General features: G+C 41.7%; 1 protein-coding gene across 2 annotated transcripts; it reads left to right on the top strand.

The window, feature by feature from the left end:
- Positions 1 to 258: 258 nt before the first annotated feature.
- On the top strand, positions 259 to 20,366 carry OSGEPL1 (O-sialoglycoprotein endopeptidase like 1). 2 transcript variants are annotated; one of them, XM_081313091.1, is made up of 10 exons: positions 299 to 417; positions 4,927 to 4,989; positions 6,870 to 7,117; positions 8,460 to 8,847; positions 13,271 to 13,475; positions 13,592 to 13,740; positions 15,629 to 15,759; positions 16,959 to 17,030; positions 18,755 to 18,827; positions 19,584 to 20,366. In XM_081313091.1, the coding sequence occupies exons 2-10, from the start codon at positions 4,975 to 4,977 to the stop codon at positions 19,698 to 19,700; spliced, it is 1,398 nt and encodes a 465-aa protein (XP_081169217.1). In that variant the 5' UTR covers positions 299 to 417; positions 4,927 to 4,974; the 3' UTR covers positions 19,701 to 20,366. The 2 variants fall into 2 exon arrangements, with proteins under 2 accessions (XP_081169218.1, XP_081169217.1); XM_081313092.1 differs by lacking the exon at positions 4,927 to 4,989 and having other exon boundaries at positions 259 to 487.
- The last annotated feature ends 9 nt before the right edge of the window (positions 20,367 to 20,375 follow it).

Genomic DNA, 20,375 nt, shown 5'->3' with positions numbered 1-20,375 from the left:
TCACCCTCTTTAGCCTTGCCACCTCTTCTGAAGCGAAGCGGGTTTCCCCACCCCCCCGCCCCGGCGAGTCGTGCCATATCTTGCTTGTAATTCAATTGGCCCTCGTCCACTCACGTGACCATGGCTTTTCTCGGGGCGAGGGCGGTCTCTGCGTCCTCACGCTGCCTGGGCCAAAGGGGAAATTTTTCCGCGGAGGCTGTATGATGGGCGGGTGCCCCAAACGTGAGGTAATATGCGGGGGGGGGGCGGACGGCATTCGGCCGAGAAAGGCTTCGGAAACCGAGGACAGGCTGTGACAAGCAAACGCTTTTTACGCTAGGGATGGGGCCACTCTGGCTAATATAAGCTTGTTGCTGGGAAACAGGCTAAAAGAGCTGCGGGTCTTGTGAACCGGCGAACAAGCCTTTCTCTAACCAGGTATCTTTTCAATGTGCTGACTCCGACTTCTGGAGAACTCCTGCAGAAAGGAAGGAGCTTAAACGGAATGGTAGGCGAAATCCAGAAACCACGTGTCGGAGAATCTGCCCTGCACCCCTTAGCACAGGGGTCTTCAAACTTGGCCCTTTCGTGACTTGTGGACTTCAACTCCCAGAATTCCTCAGCCAGCATGGCTGAGGAATTCTGGGAGTTGAAGTCCACAAGTCACGAAAGGGCCAAGTTTGAAGACCCCTGCCTTAGCATGTGCTTCCTATCCTGCCGCGATTAAACCCTGTCTTATTTATTTTGATATGATGCAAGATAATTCCATGTCAAGATGTGTCTCTGGGGAGCGGCGTTTCCGAGGCAGCGTTCTATCCACGCTTCTTAACTAAAGCTACTTGAGTGCATTCCCTCTCCAGTATCATACTAATTCCGTGTACTGCTTCCCACATAAACGTATAGCTTAATTGGGAATGATCAGGACGAGTTATTATCTGAAGGGACTCCTGGTCCAAGAAAGAGCACAACTGGCACTCTATCCATGAATATAGGTGGTGTCAGAATCCATTTATATCATATTCATAAATGGAATGTTTCAAACATTATTCCATGGATTCTGCCATCTCCCGAAGAGAAGAGAATAGATGTGTATTGAACCGGAATTAGGCATTTCAAAGGAAAGGAGAAGCCTTTTGAACTGGGGAAACAAAAGGGGGGCTAGCATCTGGCTTTTGTCACGGAAGAGAGCAATAAACATGAAGGGATGAAGCGTGATAAAGGATGGGGGACTGACCAAATGGGGTTAAGGGGGGTTAAACCGGGAAGTCTTTATAAGGGTTTACTTCATGGAATAATATTAAGTCCTGTCTCGTTTCCTACAACCAAGCATGTCATAGTAAAGATTCTTTTTGGAATAGATTTGACTCCAAGAATTTTGTCTTCGTAAGACGTGGTTTGGGGTGGGTCCTGACAGGTGGTTGGTTTTGTCCTAATTTAAGTGAGTCTGTTCCTGAAGATGGAAGAGGAATTTCACCTTAAAATATAACAAGACCCAAAACAAATCAACCAAAGAATGGCTTTACCAGAGGAAGATCCAAGTTTTGGAATGGATCGGCCAGACCTGAATCCAACTGAAAATTTGTGGGCTGTACCCAGCCCTTGCAAGCTGACAGATTTGGGATCTTTACGAAGAAGAGTAGGTAAAGGTTTTCAAAGGTAAAGGTTTTCAAGGCAGAATGTGCCATACTGATAGGCTCCTATATCAAAAGACTGTCATACAAATCAAAAGATATTTCAACAAAGTATGAGTTTAAAGGTGTACATCTTTATGCAACCAGATTATATGTTTTATTTTTCCCCCTACAAGTTTTCAGTTTGTTTTTCAACTGAATTGTACAGCTTTAGATTCTGAAGTGATTTATTTTGGTCTTCTAATATTTTTTTTACATCTCAGAAACCTGGTATTTTAGCAGGAGATGTAGATTTTCTGTATTCTTTGTACACAAGAGTATTTTCTCTGTAGGCTGCCAAATATATTACAGGAAACTGGTTACTTACAATGGGTCCTCATAGTTCTGGCCATTGCAGTGTCCCAGTGGTCATGTGATTATGATCCAGGCACTCAGTTTGCAATTATAAAGTTTTGCAAACTGTAGTCATGTGATTGTGATTTCCAATGTTATCCAATAGCTTTTTACAAGGTCATTGAAGAAGCCAGCAGGAAATTAGAAATTGCAGTTTTATAAAGTCCTCATTTAACAATGGCAGCCGGGACTGCCAGAATTAACTTCACTAAGTGATACGGTCACATGACATCAGCTTTACGACCACATTGTTTAGTGACAGCAATTTTGGTCCCAGATGCCATTATAAGCAAAGAATTACCTGTACTGTTTAGGTGTAAGGCAACTACATGGGGCTGCCCTTGAGGACTACTCGGAGGCTCCAGCTGGTGCAGAATGCAGGCGCGTGAGTGGTGGTGGTGGGGGCTTCCCGATACTCTCATGTAACACCTCTACTCCGTGAGCTGCATTGGCTTCTGGTTGCCCTCCGGGTAAGATTCAAGGTGCTGGTTATGACCTATAAAGCCTTAAATGGCATGGGTCCGGGTTACTTACAGGAGCACCTGCTGCCAGCATCAACTTCCCTTCGTCCAGTGCGCTTCCACAGAGAGGGCCTCCTTAGGGTGCCGTCGGTCAAAGAGTGTCGACTGGCGGCCCCCAGGGGGAGGGCGTTCTCTGTGGGCGCGCCAGACCTTTGGAACTGTTTACCGGTGGAGCTCCGGATGGCTCCCGACCTTCACTCCTTCCGACGTGACCTAAAAACATATTTATTTGAACAAGCCGGCCTGGTCTGATGGGTTTAGGGGTATTTTAACACTATTGTATTAATTTATTGAATTGGGCTGTAGTATTTAATATTTTTTTAATTTTTATATATTGTATTTTATTGTATTGCCCTGTACACCGCCCTGAGTCCTTCGGGAGAAGGGCGGTATAAAAATTAAATTAAAATTAAAATTAAAATTGATTTTTATTTATATTTCATATCTCTTAATCACCCCTCTCTTTCAGATCCCTTAATCCTGACTTTATTACTTTATAAGTAACTCAAGCAGCAAGTATATATAATACTCCTTCTGCCTCCTATTTTTCTCACAATAACCCTGTGAGATGAGTTGGGCTGAGAGAGAGTGGCCCAGAATTACCCATCCGAATTTCATGCCTAAGGCGGAAATAGAACTCTCAGTCTCCAGTTTTCCAGCCAGGTGCCTTAAACATTGGCTCTCCGGTTAAATTTAAATTAGTTTGAAATGCTGCAATCAGAAAAAAATGAGCTCTTTTATAAGGTTCCTTGGAGCATTAGAAACTATGTGAAGGATTGTTTAGTATATTTCTACATTATGTATTATCAGGCTATTGGTTTTCTTTTTTCTCTGCAAACTTGTGATTTTTTTCCCCCAGGCTTGCAAGGACAAATAGATGATGTTTTTAAGAGGCTGTTTGCTCAGTATTACAGAGGGAAAGTAGCATTATGTTTTGTTTAGGATGCAGATAACATTAAAAAAAACACATGGAATTGGTTTGTTTTCGTCCCTTTTTCAACATACCTACTTTTTGTTCAATATATCATATTTAGAGTGAATAGTGTGATTCACAGAAAGTAGTTCTTTGATGTTAAGTTGTCACCTTAAAAATACCAGCTATTGCATTAGTTGAATACATTATCATCATAGTTCTTTCTCCTCTTGATGTTGTAGCCTTCTTTTGTTTACATATATCTCAGTTCTTAAGCTATAAATTAAATCTTGATTTTCTGGCACACATACCTAGTCTGGTTACCATTCTGTTCTTGTGTAGAATTCATAGCATTGATAATATTGAAACAGATTTTGATACAAATTTGGTATTGGCATTGCTTGTCCAATTTATTTGGAGGGTATCCGGTTAAAGAGGCTATGTTAGAAAATGATGCTATTATACAGATAAATAGCGTGCACTCATAGGAATGGTAATTCAATGATTTTTTAAAAGAAAAAGCATGCCACCATTAAAACAATGTAATGATGAGTTTATGATCTCCTAATTATCTTGTTTAAAACTAGTGATGACAGGAATCCTGTGCAAAGATTGTTCAGAGTTGCTCAGGCTCATTAAGACCGTTGCATTCCTGCCATGAAGAAACAGATGTAATATTTCTAGCATAGATAATTCCTGTAGGAAAATTCCAACGCTGTGTTTGCAAATACTAATCTTGTAGTTCTTGTGTTCGCTGTAATAAAAACTTGACTTTAATGGCAGGGAAACAGTTGTGCAGTTGGACAACAGTTGTACAGTTGATTTAACAAATCTTATTTCTAAAAATTAACATTAAGGTGCCCCTGGGTTTTCTCTGTAGAAATGTGGATATATGGAACATAAACATAACATAAACATAAAATAAAATGGATTTGTTAAGCCAAAAGGTGCTTTGAGATTAGGATATATTTTAAAAGGAATATTAAAGGGTTTTATTTATCCATTTTGGGAAATTATGAATTGGGTAGTGCTTGAAATCTAAATTATGTATACATATGTGGACATAAGGTGGGGGAGGCTGTATGACCTTTTTAAAGAAATCTTTTGTGACCATTGAGCATCAAGAGCATATATTGAAGACCTTTAAGTGGGTGCTGATTTCAAATAAAGAATCAGCACAGTTTCATTTCTGGTCTACTGCTGAAATTCCCCCTTGTTGCATTTGCAATGTGTCAAAATCCAATTCTGTAGGCATAATTTTTGCATGACCATCTTAAAGCATAAAGATAAGATATACAATAATAAAGTAATAGTGTAATGGAAGTCACTATTGATTGTAACTGAGCCCAATTTACCTGCAGTTGTCTTTGAATTTGCAGTTGCAAAAGTGAGAAATATGGAATTAAGCTACTTAACTCGCTTTTCTGGGAAAGCACATGAGAAATACTATTTTATGTAGATTTCTTACTTCAAATTTTGTGTATCTTAGGAGATCTTGAAATGCAAAATGTGAATTCAGAAAGCCTATCCTAAAACCATGGCTTTGACACAGGTAAAAACACCATATATTAAGCATTTTCAGTCAATTTTAAATGCTTAGCTTATTCAGCTGATCTCAGTGCTTAGTTTTTACATCTAGATAATAATATTTTGCATATAGATGACAGGTTTTATGTATAGGCTATACTTCATACAGTACAGCTAACTCATTTCTAAAAAAAAATAAAAAATTCATTGCAAATTTAAGGTTTACAAAATGGGGAAAGTTTGTATGTTAGGTGTTGTATTATTTGTTGCTGTAACAGTAAAGGCCCAAGATGCAACACTAGCATTAGCAACCAATATATTTACTAGGAGGAAATATTGTATTTATTGCAATAACAGATTAATACACTTCTGAGTTCAAGCAAATGATGGGATAATGTTCCACAATTTTGAAGGAAGATATCTTGACTTCTGTTTAATGACTGACTACAGGTAGTTTTTGACTTACAGCCATAATTGAGCCTGAAATTTCCATTGCTAAGGAAGGTAGCTAAGTGAGTTTTGCCCCATTTTGCAACACTTTTTGTCACAGCTGTTAAGCAAATCACTGCAGCTGCTAAGTGAATCACATGGTTGCTAAATGAATCCAGCTTGCCCCATTGACTTTGCTTATCAGAGGCTGTCTGGGAAGGTTACAAATGGTGATCACATGACCCCAGGACAGTGCAATTGTCATAAATGCATGCTAGTTGCCAGGCACCTGAATTTTGATCATGTGGCCATGGAGATGCTACATCGTTAGTATGAAAACCAATGAGAACTTTTTTCTGTGCCACTGTAACTTTGAACTGTCACTAAACGAATGGTTGTAAATCAAGGACTACATTTGTCTCTAAAAGCTTGTCTCTAAGAGCCCTAATGCAGCTGTCCCCAACCTTTGAAGCTTGGCGGCCCAGCTGGTGGGGGGGGGAACCAGACCTTGTGAGTGTTGGGCCAGCGGGCATACACACAGCTCCGTATGAGTGAGTGGAACCCACCTCTCGTGCGGCCCGGTTCTGAATAGGCCACTGCCTGGTAGTGGGCCTCGGCCCTAATTATTATTTTTAGTAAGGTTTAATCAGCAATTCTGCATCCTGGATTCTGGGTTACATTTCGAGAAAGAGAATGAAAGTTTTATCAGATCGTTTTAAAATCTAAATTGAACAGCAATAAGTTAATAGATTTAGTTTAATAGAAATGGGCTATTTAACAAATTACATTCTCCCTACGTTAAAGCCAATATACATTAAATAATGTACTCAAGAATATAAAAGCGTATTAAATATCATGATTAAAACTGCCTTCTAAAAGCTGAGAATCCCCAGGTGTATTAGAATTTTGCAACTCTCCAAATTTCAAGCCGGTAGGGTGGAAGATTATTCAGACTTTTCCCTTATGAAAGTGTGAGATCTTTAGGGATTTTTTTTTTAATTCTGTGTGTGCCTTTGAGTTGGTGTTGACTCCTATTGATTGTAAGGATTAGTCCCATAGTTTTCTTGGCAAGGTTTTTCAGAAGTGGTTTGCCAGTGCCTTCTTCCTCCTAGGTCAGAGAGCGTGTGACTAGCCCAAGCTCTCTTTGTGCCTAAGGTAGGACTGGAACTCAGGTCTCCTGATTTCTAGTTTGATGCGTTAATCACTACACCAAACGGGCTGTTTCATCTTTAGGGAATAGTGGCAATAAGATTTTTTACAGAACTTTATTCCATATGCACTTTGGTTCTAAGTTTACTCAAAACATTTAGCATGCTATGTGAGTTTACCTGTTGTGCTATATCAGTCATAACTTCCCTCTAAACCAAAAACAAACAAACAAAATTTCTGGTTTAATCAGCATGAAACACTCTCAGCTTAGAATGTGTAAGAAGCAGATTTTTAGTAGATATTGTTCTAAATTTTGTTTCTGTACAGTTTCTTTGTAGGGGTCCTTACTTTCTGAAATCTTTAACAGCGACCAGTTTGGGAAGAATGTTGAAGATTCCTACATGTTCTTGGAATAATTATTTAAGAAAGGACTCTGTTCATGATGGCAAATCCTTTTCTACTAAAATAGTCCTGGGAATAGAAACTAGTTGTGATGATACAGGAGCTGCTGTGGTGGATGAAACTGGTAGCATTTTAGGAGAAGCATTACATTCTCAAACAGATGTTCATTTAAAGTAAGTAATTCTTATTGTGGGTGAAATTGTGTTTCAGTTGCTAAAATTTGCCTGGGCTATATTACTATTTGTGTGTATGTTTTTTGTGTGTGTGTGTATATATATGTGTATATATATGTGTGTGTGTGTGTGTATGTGTACACACACACACACACACACACACACATATATGTGTGTAAAGGTATGTGTGTGTGTGTGTGTGTGTGTAAATTTTTTGGATTGCTAACAGAATTAAAGGGAGACTAATATGGCCATTTCAAACTCATTTGTTCTCATCAGTCAGCCATACCCTTCTGAGATTCGAACCTGGGCTGATTGCACATTAGGGAATTGTTTTAACCTCTAGGCCACAGGGTCTTTCTCACTTTGTTAGCTGAGAGGCAAGGGAGATATGTGTTAAGTGTTTGTTAAGTATTTTAGAATACCTTGCTAGGCACGGGGCAAATCTTATTGCCTGTTTCAGCCTAACCCAAGGCCATCCACAGGCTGTAGTCACAACAGTGACAGCTCATTTTTGTGTAAATTTTTTGGATTGCTAACAAAAAATTAAAGGGGCCTAGGTTTGAATCTCAGATAAAGGGTATGACTGACTGATGAGAACATAAAGAGTTCGAAATGATCATCTCAGCCTCCCAAAATTCTTTATTAGCAATTTGAATAATTTGAATTTGAATATATATATATCTCCATTTCTATGTTTTCTGTGCATTCCTTCTATGTTAGAAATCTGATCCTTCTTTGCTTTAAAATTAGGGCTTAGAGCTAGAAATGATGCCAGTTTGACTCACTGAAGCACTGAAAGCATCCAGAGAAAACATTTTATTACAACTTAATAAAAAATCTATAAAGTTTTATTTTATGCTGCTAAAATTGATTTTTAGAAAAGGAACATAACATTCTTATAGAGTCCTCCTTTGGGAGCAAAGAACGAGTACAGTTTATAAGGAAGTTAAAACTTACCAATACTGGAATATGAACTATTTTATGTCATGTTTTATATCCCCATTTAAAGATATCTGGAAAGTGGCCCGTAGTTCATATTAGCAAATTATGTTAGGTTGCTGTCACACGTTTCTAGTTTTCTATTCAAAACTATATAGAAGAAGGGGATGACAGAGAGTGAGGTGGCTGGATGGAGTCACTGAAGCAGTAGGCGTGAGCTTAAATGGACTCCAGAAGATGGTAGAGGACAGGAAGGCCTGAAGGAACGTCGTCCATGGGGCCATGATGGGTCGGACACGACTTTGCAACTAACAACAACAAAGTATATTAAATGATTATGTTATAACATTATTACAATCAGGCTAATAGATTTAACATGCCGATGTTTGTTTCTAATTAGAACAGGTGGCATTATTCCTTCAGTAGCGCAACAGCTTCACCAAGAAAATATCGCAAGGGTAGTACAACACGCAGTCTCAGCCAGTGGCGTCAATATGGAGGATATCTCGGCTATTGCAACAACTGTGATGCCAGGACTTGCGTTAAGCCTTGGAACCGGATTGAAATATAGTTTAGAACTGGTGAAGAAATATCAGAAACCTTTTATCCCTATCCATCATATGGAAGCACATGCCCTTACCATCCGACTGACGGATCTTGTAGCATTTCCTTTTCTTGTCCTTTTACTCTCGGGGGGTCACTGTATACTGGCAGTAGCTAAAGGAGTTTCAGATTTTCTTCTCCTTGGACAGACAAAGGACATCGCACCGGGGGACATGCTTGACAAGGTGATTTATTTTAATATAGATTATTGACATATAAATATTTTCAAGCCAAGATCCTTTGAGTAATATACCGTATATACTTGAGTATAAGCCGACTCGAGTATAAGCCGAGACCCCTAATTTTACCCCCAAAAACTGGAAAAAGTTCTTGACTCAAGTATAAGCCGAGGCTGGGATCCGCCGAGTGGCTTTCAGCACTGGAGAAAATGCAAAATCGCTCGAGACCAAACTCGAAGGAATCAGCTGCCGGTGGGAGCGAGGCGATCCGTGTGGTCCCGTGACAGCCAGTCGGGCAAGCAACGCGAAGAGCGGCAGGGCTTTATTTTTGCACCGTGGAGCTCCCCCTCCCCCTCCTCCCAAACTCCCCCTCTCTCCCCCTTCCCCCCACTTCCCAGAGCTGAATACAGGGTATTAACCGGCGGCGGAGGCTTGCAGAACGGCGGATCGAGCCTCTGTCGCCGGCGGCTGGATCCGCGCTCCACAAGCCTCTGCCGCCGGCGGAGGCTGGATCCGTGCTCCACAAGCCTCTGCCGCTGGCTGGATCCGCGCTCCGCAAGCCTCTGCCGCCGGCGGAGGCTGGAACCGCGCTCCGCAAGCCTCTGCCGCCGGCGGAGGCTGGATCCGCGCTCCACAAGCCTCTGCCGCCGGCTGGATCCGCGCCCCGCAAGCCTCTGCCGCCGGCGGAGGCTGGATCCGCGCTCCACAAGCCTCTGCCGCCGGCTGGATCCACGCCCCGCAAGCCTCTGCCGCCGGCGGAGGCTGGATCCGCGCTCCGCAAGCCTCTGCCGCCGGCGGAGGCTGGATCCGTGCTCCGCAAGCCTCTGCCGCCGGCTGGATCCGCGCCCCGCAAGCCTCTGCCGCCGGCAGAGGCTTGCGGAGCGCGGATCCAGTGGGGGGGAAAAGCCCTTTAGCAGGATTTGCCTGCATGCCGGCGGAGGCTGGATCCGCGCTCCGCAAGCCTCTGCCGCCGGCGGAGGCTGGATCCGTGCTCCACAAGCCTCTGCCGCCGGCTGGATCCGCGCCCTGCCGCCGGCAGGGGCTTGCGGAGCGCGGATCCAGCCTCCGCCGGCGGCAGAGGCTTGCGGAGCGCGGATCCAGTGGGGGGGAAAAGCCCTTTAGCAGGATTTGCCTGCATGTCTCAAGTGCTACCTAATGTGCTTTCAGCCTCAGTCGGCCACTCCACATTGTAATCACGAAGGTAGCTCTCTAACGGAAAGGGAAGGGAAGGGAAGGAAAGGAAAGGAAAGGAAAGGAAAGCCCACCATCTCTCCTCTGCCGCTCGCTCTCGCCGCTCCAGCCCTGGCGAGCCAAAGAGACGAAAGACCCCGAGCGATAGGAAGGGGATCTCTGCCCTAGAGCGGGAGGGGGGAGGGAAAGGGGGGGGGAGGAAAGGCCCGATCGCTTTGTGTTGAGCTGGTTCAGCTCAGCCGGACTAGGCGGGGCTGCGGCTCACAGCTGATGCCGCTGCCGCCATCCAAGTCCGGCCGGCAAGAACTTTTTTTCTCCCCGCCCCGCAGTGACGAGTAAAGCACGACTTACTTCCTCCTCCATGCCCACGTCGCCTTCTCGCCGAACAATCCCAAGTAAGGGGCGGCCTCAGAAAGGGGCTCTAACTTTCCCCTACCGCTCGAACTTATCTTGGAGAGGAAGGCAAAATCGGGAGAGGGAAGAAGAGCGAGGACTGGAGCAGCGCTTGCCCGGCTTCTCTCCCCTGCAGGGAGCGGCGGGGTCGGTTCCGCCTCCACCATGTTCTCTCTCGAGAGCCTTGTCCCACCCGCAAAACGCCAGCGCCGCCGCCCCCTTCCTAGCCAGCCCTCAGCCGCTTCACAAGCACCCGTTGCCGGCCCAGTTCTATCAGACCCGCGCGGCGCCACACGTACTCCGTTTACACGGCCCCCGTACTTCCCCCACACGTCCCTTCTCCCGCCTCCTTCCCATAACGGCCTCTACCTACCGGACGGCGCCTCAGCTCCCCGTGTCCGCCGCCGCCGCCACCCTGACCAAACCCTCTCTGCCTGCGCGCGCCCTCCCTCCTTCCTCTCTGTCTCTAGCTGGGCGAGGCTTCCAGCCGTCGCCGTGACGCTGCACGCCCAGCTTCTCTCTGATTTCCCTGGCCCAGTCCAGTGATGCTTGAGAGGAAAAAAAAAGCGAGCGGGCGGGCGAGGGGGGGAGGGAAAGGCGAGAATGACCGCTTTGTGTTACCTGCCATGAAACCAGTCCTTGCAGGCGTCGCACTCTATCATGAAGCGGGTTACATCGTAGGGCAGCCAGGCAGCGGAAAGAAGCAGGCAGGCAGGGCGCGGAGGTCCGGAGACCTGCCGACGTTTGGGGAGGTTTGGGGAGGTGCGCGCGATCCCGGAAGCACCGAAGCCTCGGCCGCGCGCAAGTCCTCGGTAAGTTCTTTTTTTTTTGTTCACTGGAGTATAAGCCGAAGTGGATTTTTTCAGCCCAAAAAGTGGGCTGAAAAATTCGGCTTATACTCAAGTATATACGGTACTGAGGCACCATCCAAAAAAGCCTCAAAATTACCCATCGTGTACTCAATAGTTTCTCACTTCTATGAGATTATATTTTAGTGGCAACGTCTTAGAGGTTTTCACATTTGGGGATCCACTACATAAACATCTTTCAGGAGCATTGTTTTACAGCAAGTGAAGGTTGCCCTTGACTGCATGTGTTTCCCCGGCATCTCATTTCCACTCACCTATTACCATTTCACCATCCCAATTCTGATGGGACTTTAGTTTTGTTCCATTTTCTCATTAAACCTCTCCAGCTCTAAAACACCCAGAAAACAAGCCAAGAAGCTCCTTTACTCTGGAAATGGCAGGATAACATAAGCCAAACTGCCTGTAATACTCATATAACCCGAAGGCAAAATGCAGCCCCCAGGCGTGGTTCCATCTGTGGCCCGAGTGATAAAATCAACATAAAACCCACTTGCGAAAATACCAGTAAGGTAATAAAAACTAGCATCAGGAGTCATTTCAGTCATATATTCTCATTTACCTGAAAAAGTATGTTAGTTATATAGATTACTGGTGGCCCTTGACTTTTTTATTTTTTATTTTAATTCCATTTATATCCCGCCCTTCTCCGAAGACTCAGGGTGGCTTACATTAGCTTAGCAATAGCCTTCATTCTATGTATAAAGGTAAAGGTAAAGGTTCCCCCGCACATGCGTGCTAGTCGTTTCCGACTCTAGGGGCCGGTGCTCATCTCCGTTTCATAGCCGAAGAGCCAGCGTTTGTCCGAGGACGTCTCCGTGGTCATGTGGCTGGCATGACTAGACGCCAAAGGCGCACGGAACGCTGTTACCTTCCCACCATAGTGGTCCCTATTTTTCTACTTGCATTTTTACGTGCTTTCGAACTGCTAGGTGGGCAGAAGCTGGGACGAGTAACAGGCGCTCACTCTGTTACGCGGCACTCGGGATTCGACCCGCCAAACTGCCGACCATCTGATCGACAAGCTCAGCGTCCTAACCCACTGAGCCACCGCGTCCCTTTCATTCTATGTATATGCTTGCTTATTAGGGCTTTCACACACACCCCAAGCGGCATTATTACAAAGTCAGCTTAATTGCCCCCAACAATCTGGGTCCTCATTTTACCTACCTCGGAAGGATGGAAGGCTGAGTCAACCTTGAGCCTGGTGGGACGCGAACCTGCACTAATTGCAGGCAGCTGGTGTTACTTAAGGAGGCATTAGCCCACTGCTCCACCAAGACTTACCTGTAACTTAGTGACCATTCAAAGTTAACGACAGCACTGAAAAAAGTGACTTATGACCGTTTTTCAGACTTAACGACCATTGTAGCATCCCCATGATCATGTGATCAAAATTCAGATGCTTGGAAACTGACTCATATTAATGACGGTTGCAGTGTCCCGGGGTCATAACGATCACCTTTTGTGACCTTATAAGCAAAGTCAGTGGGGAAACTAGATTCACTTAACAACTATGTTATTAACAACTGCAGTGATTCACTTAACAACTGTCATTAAATGGGCAAATTCACTTAACAAATGTTTCGCTTAGTAACAGAAATGTTGGGCTTAATTACAGTCATAAGTCGAGGACTTATCAAATTTAAGATATCCCATGGTGCAACACATTTATATTTTTTAGGGGGGAAAAGTCCTTTCTTTAAATAGGAATACAATCTATCCTTTTTCTTTAAAAAAAAAGCATGATTCATTTTATTGATATAAGTCAGCACACTTCATTTATGTATGAAGCATATTCACTTGTGCTGCATCGTGAAAATACACATCACTTATTTTGTCAAAAATGCCTATTGGGGAAGTTAATAAGATTGCTTTAAAAAAAATCATGTTGTAAACTTGAAATGAGGTATTTCCTGAATCTGTTGTGAACAGATATATATTTTTTCGTTTTCTTTACTTTTTATTTTTTTTTTAAGGTAGCTAGAAGTCTTTCTTTACATAATCATCCCGAGTGCTCTGGCATGAATGGTGGGAGAGCAATAGAAATCTTGGCCCAGCAGGGTGACGTTCTGCGTTACAAATTCGCAGTCCCAATGCGGCGATACCGTGATTGCACCTTCTCTTTTGCTGGATTGCGAAGCGAAATCTCGAGAAAGATTTCAGAAGAAGAAAAGGCAGAAGGTATTTGCCCCAAAAGTCACAAACTTTGTGTGTGTGTGTGTGTGTGTGTGTGTGTGTGTGTGTGTGTGTGTTTTGCTGCATGTCTGCTTTGAAAAATCTGACGGTAATTCCTGCAGGCCTTCTGGAAGGGCAACATCTCTCCTGCCTTCCGGATCTTGCTGCCGCAGCCTTGCATACGATGACTGTTCACATTGCTGAGCGAACACATCGGGCTATTCTCTTCTGCAAAGACAAAGGAATCATACCCCCAGGAAAGGAAACTTTGGTAAGTTCTGTGTGAAGGTTACACCTTTCGTTATCTCAGATTCCAGATCAAGATGGTTTGCTTCTTGATCATGATAATAACCAGTAATTTAAATGTATATTTCTTGAGTTTCATAGTTATTATGGGAACTGTTACCAACACTCTGATAATAAGGATTTACAGTGCATTCAGAAAGTATTCAGACCCCCCCCCTCACTTTTGTCAGGTTTGTTATGCTGCAGCCCTAGTCTACAGTTGTTGAAATTCATTTCTTTTCTCATTAATTAATTAAATCAGCACCCCATAATAACAAAGTAAAAATGGAATTTTAGAAATGTCTGTAAATTTATTTAAAAAACTGAAATATCACATTGACATAATAAATATTCAGACCCTTCACTCAATACTTTGTGGATGCACCTTTGGCAGCAATTACAGCCTCAAGTCTTTTTGGGTATGACGCAACAAGCTTTGCACACTTGGATTTGTGGGATTTTCTGCCATTCTTCCTTGCAAATCCTCTCACACTCAGGTTGGATGGCGATGGTCGGCAGACAGCCATTTTCAGGTCCTTTCAGAGATGTTCAATAGGGTTCAAGTCAGGGGTCTGAGACATTTCACAGAGTTCTCTCTAAGCCACTCCTCTGTTGTCTTGGCTGTGTGCTTAGGATCGTTGTCATGTTGGAACGTGAACCTTCGCCAAGTCTGAGGTCCTGAGCGCTGTGGAACAGATTTTCATTGAGAATATCACTGTATTTTGCTCTATTCAGCTTTACCTCAACCCTGACCAGACTCCCACTCCCTGCTGCTGAAAAACATCCCCACAGCATGATGCTGCCACCACCTTGCTTCACTATTGGGATGGTATTGGGCAGGTGATGAGCGTTGCCTGGTTTCCGCCAGGCATAACGTTTAGAATTGCGGCCAAGCAGTTCAACCTTGGTTTCATCAGACCAGAGAATCGTGTCCCTCACAGTCTGAGAGTCCCTCAAGTGCTTTTTTGCAAATTTCAACAGGCTTTCATGTGTTTTGCTCTGAGGAGAGGCTTCCGTCTAGCCACTCTGCCATAAAGCCCAGATCGATGGCGGGCTGCAGTGATTGTTGTCCTTCTGAACTGTGTCCCATCTCCACCCAGGATCTCTGGAGCTCAGTCAGAGTGACCATTGGATTCTTGATCACCTCTCTTACTAAGGCCCTTCTCCCTTAATTGCTCAGTTTGACCGGGCGACCAGCTCTTGGAAGAGTGCTGGTTGTGCCAAACGTCTTACATTTGAGAATTATGGCGGCCACTGTGCTCTTAGGAACCTTCAGTGCAGCAGAAACTTTACTGTAGCCTTCCCCAGATCTGTGCCTTGCAATAATCCTGTCTCTGAGCTCTGCAGGCAGTTCCTTTGACCTCAGGGCTTTTGCTTTGCTACAGTATACATTGTCAGCTGTGAGGCCTTCTATAGAGAGGTGTGTGCCTTTCCAAATCAATTTAATTTACCACAGGTCGACTCCAGTCAAGGTGTAGGAACATGTCAGCAACGATCCAGAGAAACGGGGAGGCACCTGAGCTGAATTTCAAGTGTTGTTGCAAAGGGTCTGAATACTTATGCCAATGTGATATTTCAGTTTTTCCTTTTTAATAAATTTACAGACAATTCTAAAATTCTGTTTTCACTTTATCGTTATGGGGTATTGGGTGTAGATTAAGGGGGAAAAAAAGAATTTCAACAAGTGTAGCGTAACAAAATTGACAAAAGTGAAAGGGGTCTGAATACTTTCTGAATGCACTGTACTGTGCAGCCTATAAATTTACCTTTTTTCTGTATCATATTTAAGGACAGCATGCTCATATTTTATGTTCCCCCCATTGACATGCAACTATGTACTGTTACGAGGATTTCTCTTTCAACTTTGTTTTCAGGTAGTTTCAGGAGGTGTCGCAAGTAACCAATATGTCCGTAGATCTCTGCAACTTCTAGCAGATGCTACTAATTTCACATTGGTTTGTCCACCTCCAAGGCTTTGCACTGACAATGGTGTTATGATTGCATGGTAAGGAAAGATTTTTTTCAGTGTTGAAGGAGTTGCATAATTGCAGGATGTTATGATAATTTTCCAAAATATGCACATAAGTAGTATAATGGGAAACATCATATACATTTTGTGTGAATGTACCATGTATGTCTTTGGAGCACAGGTAGTCCTCGAGATACGACCATAATGGAACCTGCCCATTATGGCCACGTGTCGTGACAGTCTAGGTGAAATGTCTTACCTAACACACACACACAAAATCACTGGTCTCTTCAATGAATCATCAAACTAACGGGTTGTTAAGCAGAGTGTGGGATACCTCATTGAGGGGGGAGGCAGTTGGAGGCCTAGCACAGGCACAGGCCTGCCTACCCTGGCCCTCCCTAGGCCTCCCCCACCCCCAAGATGCCCCATTTCCACTTCTCACGTCTTGGCTCTTGACTGGCTTTTTCCACTCCCCCCCCCCAAATCTTAGACCTGATTCCCACTCCACCAGGCCAAACACCCTCTCCCTCACTTATCTTTCAAAGAGGTCCAAGGTTTTCCAGATTTTGGAATGGCTTGATTCTTTGTGCAGTCACATGGAGGGATTCTGAAAGGAGCTGCCATGTTGTCCGCCCACAAAATGGCAGCCGCATTTGCACTGTGTGTGTGTGTAATTTTTTTTTTTAGATTGCTAACAAAGAATTAAAGGGGCCTAGCAAGGTATTCTAAAATACTTAACAAACACTTAACACATATCTCCCTTGCCTCTCAGCTAACAAAGCGAGAAAGAGCCTGTGGCCTAAAGGTTAGAACAATTGCCTAATGTGCAATCGGCCCAGGTTCGAATCTCAGAAGGGTATGGCTGACTTGTACCTCAAGGATTACCTATACATAAGTGTAAATATTTGAGATGCATATGAAATTGGCAAACACCTAGATAATTTATTGTGTACAACGCCCCCCCAAATCATGATTTTACAGAAAAAATGCCCCCTTTGCTTTTTTTTTTATTAAAAAATGTGAAGGAAATCAGGTTTATTTTGCAAGAAGGATGCCTCAGGTTCCTTCTTATAGTGAAAATAATTAGATTAACAGGAATAATATCTAGTGGAAAATACGATAGTATGGTTGAAGACTCTGCCCATAATTGTTTTGCCATCAATGTGATCAATGTTTTATATTCATTGTAAGGCAACAGAGAAATGAAATTGTTTTACTTAATTCCTTTATAGGAATGGAATTGAAAAACTTTCTGCAGGACTAGATATCTTTTATCATTTGGAAAATTTCAGGTACGAACCAAAGTAAGTAATTACCTATTTCATTGAACTTTTCTTTGTCTGCTTTATTGTCAATATGCTGCTCAAAATCATAAGAGGAAAAATTGGGATAAGAAAAAGGTGGTGTTTATTGAATTCTTTAAAAATTACATCCCCAAACCATTCCCACTTGGAATCCCCAAGCCATGTTGGAACTCAGTTTCTAGAACTTCCTTAGCTGTTGCACATCTACAGAACATGAGACTGGAGAAGGTTAAAATAATTTTCTTTCCTAGCAGAGAAGGCCTATTCAGTGTTACACATAAATTGTTATCCATTTCCTTAGTCTAGGTTGGGTAGGCAACCTTGGCTCTCTTGACTCAGGAATTCTGGGAGTTGAAGTCCATGAGTCATAAAAGAGCCGAGGTTGCCTACCCCTGGCTCTAGGTTCTGGTTTGACAGCTTGGTTGGTTTTTCCTTTAGAGTGTTCCATATTTGATCCAGAGCATTTGAATGCTACCTGAAAAACCTAGCAAAGTGTAATGAATTAGGAAAACATGCCAAGTTTATTTTTGCACAATTATTGTATATGACTAATAATTCTTTGGCACAGAATTTGTTCTTCCCTTTTTAAAGACTTATCCTGTGGTAAGATGGATAGCCAATAGATTTAATAAATTAATAAATAAATCACATTATTTTCCCTACTTAATCTTAAAAATTATAGAAGTATTATTTCTTTTACGAAACTAGTAAAAATAATAGAATTATTATTTGAAAAAGAAATGCCTTTGTCAAAAGTTGTAATGGTGTTCAGTGGTAAAATAAAAATGCTAGCCCCAGTTGGTGTGTTGAATGACAAGAAGGTATTTGCATAAATTGTAAAGTGAGTTTTTAAAAGTTCTTTGGTTGAAGCTTAAATCAGGGTTGAAGAATCCCTAAGTTCATCAAGAATATTATAGAAACAAAAAAATTATAGTTTTAAGTAGTATTGAATTAGTGATATTTTTTTCATTCTTGTTCACCATGGTCATTTTATACATTATACATGGCACCACAGTAGGCTTAAAGCCTTTTTAAACGTTGTGTATTGCATAAAATTCCTCCCTTTAAAAATTTCTGGTTATAGAATATGCAATATTTTTCGTAATAGATGTTGGACATTTGTGTATTATTTTATGTCAGTATACAAGATAGTAATGTTTTACAAGTTTATGTTGTTAGAATTATATAATATTAATTCTCCAAAAAGCAAATCTGCACTTGTTTTTTATTAGGATTTGAGCTTTCTGTTGGAAATTTATCAATACTACTTTCTCAGCATTCAACCTTTACATATGATGCAGTTACTCAAAATGCAACCTAGGATCAATTCAATGGAAGCCAGTCCAACAGTTTTCTTTCCAACCATCCATTTAAAACTATAATCAGGATTAAATATTGGACCAAATATTTCCAAAAGCAAAAAGGTTATAGCTATGGAAAAAGTAAGATCAAGTCAGCAATGTTTTTACCTAAAATAAAAATTGAATCTGCATCTTTTTTCTTTAGTAGGTTGGATAGAGAAATAGAGATAGGTTTACATATTGTTTTGAATGTGGTTTGTATAGATTCAACTATATAAATTACTGATTTTATAGTAATTTTCATTATATGTGGAAGGATCTTAAGAGAAGCAAAATATGCACATATTTGTAATATATAATTAATTCTACGTTCTTGAATTTGTGTTATATGTTTTAATTATAGCTTTTTATGTTATCTTTTAGAGCTCCACTTGGAACTGATATCTCAGAACAAGTGAAAGAAGCTTTCATCAAAGTGCCAGTGCTAAATCTAGCAGTATGATGTTTGGTATTTTTCAATTGTCTGGAAAAAAGTGTTATTTTCAAAACGTTTTTAATGGGGACTCCATTTTATTGCCCCCTGGTCATCTGGACCAATTATGTGACATTGCCAAATAATTTAATTATAAGATGAGGAAAAATTAAGGTATGAAAACGAAAAAAACAGGAGATACCATTTTAGTCACTATAAAGAGGAAGGGGTTTCTAAACATTTTATTGTAAATTTGGACATATGTTCCATTATCGATTAAATTACAAGGGTGGCATTTTTCAGTGGTTTAATAATAATTATTTGCAGAAGTAAAAGGATTAGATATTGTGCATGTTTGGTCCAAATTTAAAATAACACCCTCAAAAATAAGGGGGCGGAGGAGTAAGTGCAGTACCTAGCTTCCCCACTTAAGTAATCTTGGTTTGCAAATTTCAGCTGAAATAAATCTTCAGTATTCACTCTTTCACCCAATATAAGTGAACCCACGTCAGTTTTTACATTTGTTTATATATGTATGCAAGTGGATATAACTGCCAGAAGCTACGTATGTTCCAAAAAAGCATAGCAGGACAAAAAAAAATCACTTTGGTTCAATTAATAACTACTAAATACAACTGCTTGTAAAATAAGGTTTTCCTTTTACCAAATGGAATGATCTCCATTAATATAAAGTAACCATTCTTTCTCTTGGATGCAAACCATTCCAAAACAATGGAAATATACAAACATATGCACACATATTTCCTTCCCTTCTTCCAGCAAAAACAGCTGAAAGTTAAGGGGAGAAAAAGGAAGGAAATAGAAGGAAAAGAAGGAATAGCTACAATGGTGAGAAGAGGAAAAATAAATGGAGATTTGAATACAGGTAATCCTTGACTTACAACCATTTGTTTAGTGACTAAAGTTACAACAGCACTGAAAAAGTGACTTATAATCATTTTTCACACTTATGACCTTGACACACCATCATCTCTGTGGTCACATGATCAAAATTCAGATGCTTGGCAACTGAAATGTATTTATGACAGTTGCAGTGCCTTGGACTCATGTGATCATCTTTTGTAATCTTTTGAGAAGCAAAGTCAATGGGGAAGCCAGATTCCCTTAACAACTGTGTTACTAACTTAACAATTGTTGTGATTCACTTAATAGCTGTGGCAATCAAGGTCGTAAAATGGGGCAAAACTCAATTGTCTTGCTTAGCAATAGAAATTTTGGGCTCAGTTGTCATAAGTTGAGGACTACGTATAGCAGAAATAACTGGAGTGTAAAGGAAAGAAAAAATTATGTGAGTTTAAAAAAACATGGAATTCATAGGTAAACAGCAGATAATCTTTGAAGTTATCCAAGATTTGCAGTGGTATCTTTCCAGCCATTTGCCACATGCAGAGTGCTTCAAGAGCTTATCAGTGAATGAATGGTATTAACATTTTTTGTTGCAATACTATATTATTTGAAATAAAGATACCTTTTAATTTACCCTGATTCTTCATATTAATTGCTTTTCACACATAAAGTCATATCTGATTGCCATGGTTTTTATTTCTTCTG

Source organism: Vipera berus, assembly GCF_964194415.1.
Source record: "Vipera berus genome assembly, chromosome: 1".
Lineage (NCBI taxonomy): Eukaryota > Metazoa > Chordata > Lepidosauria > Squamata > Viperidae > Vipera > Vipera berus.
Note: the sequence above shows the minus strand (reverse complement) of the source record. Positions and strands in the feature narration are given on the sequence as shown.

Excerpts from the sequence above, each read along its gene's own strand:
- OSGEPL1 (XM_081313091.1), top strand. Across the intron at positions 8,848-13,270 it reads CGGGGGACATGCTTGACAAG|GTAGCTAGAAGTCTTTCTTT; the intron begins GTGATTTATTTT and ends TTTTTTTTTAAG. Across the intron at positions 17,031-18,754 it reads AATTTCAGGTACGAACCAAA|AGCTCCACTTGGAACTGATA; the intron begins GTAAGTAATTAC and ends GTTATCTTTTAG.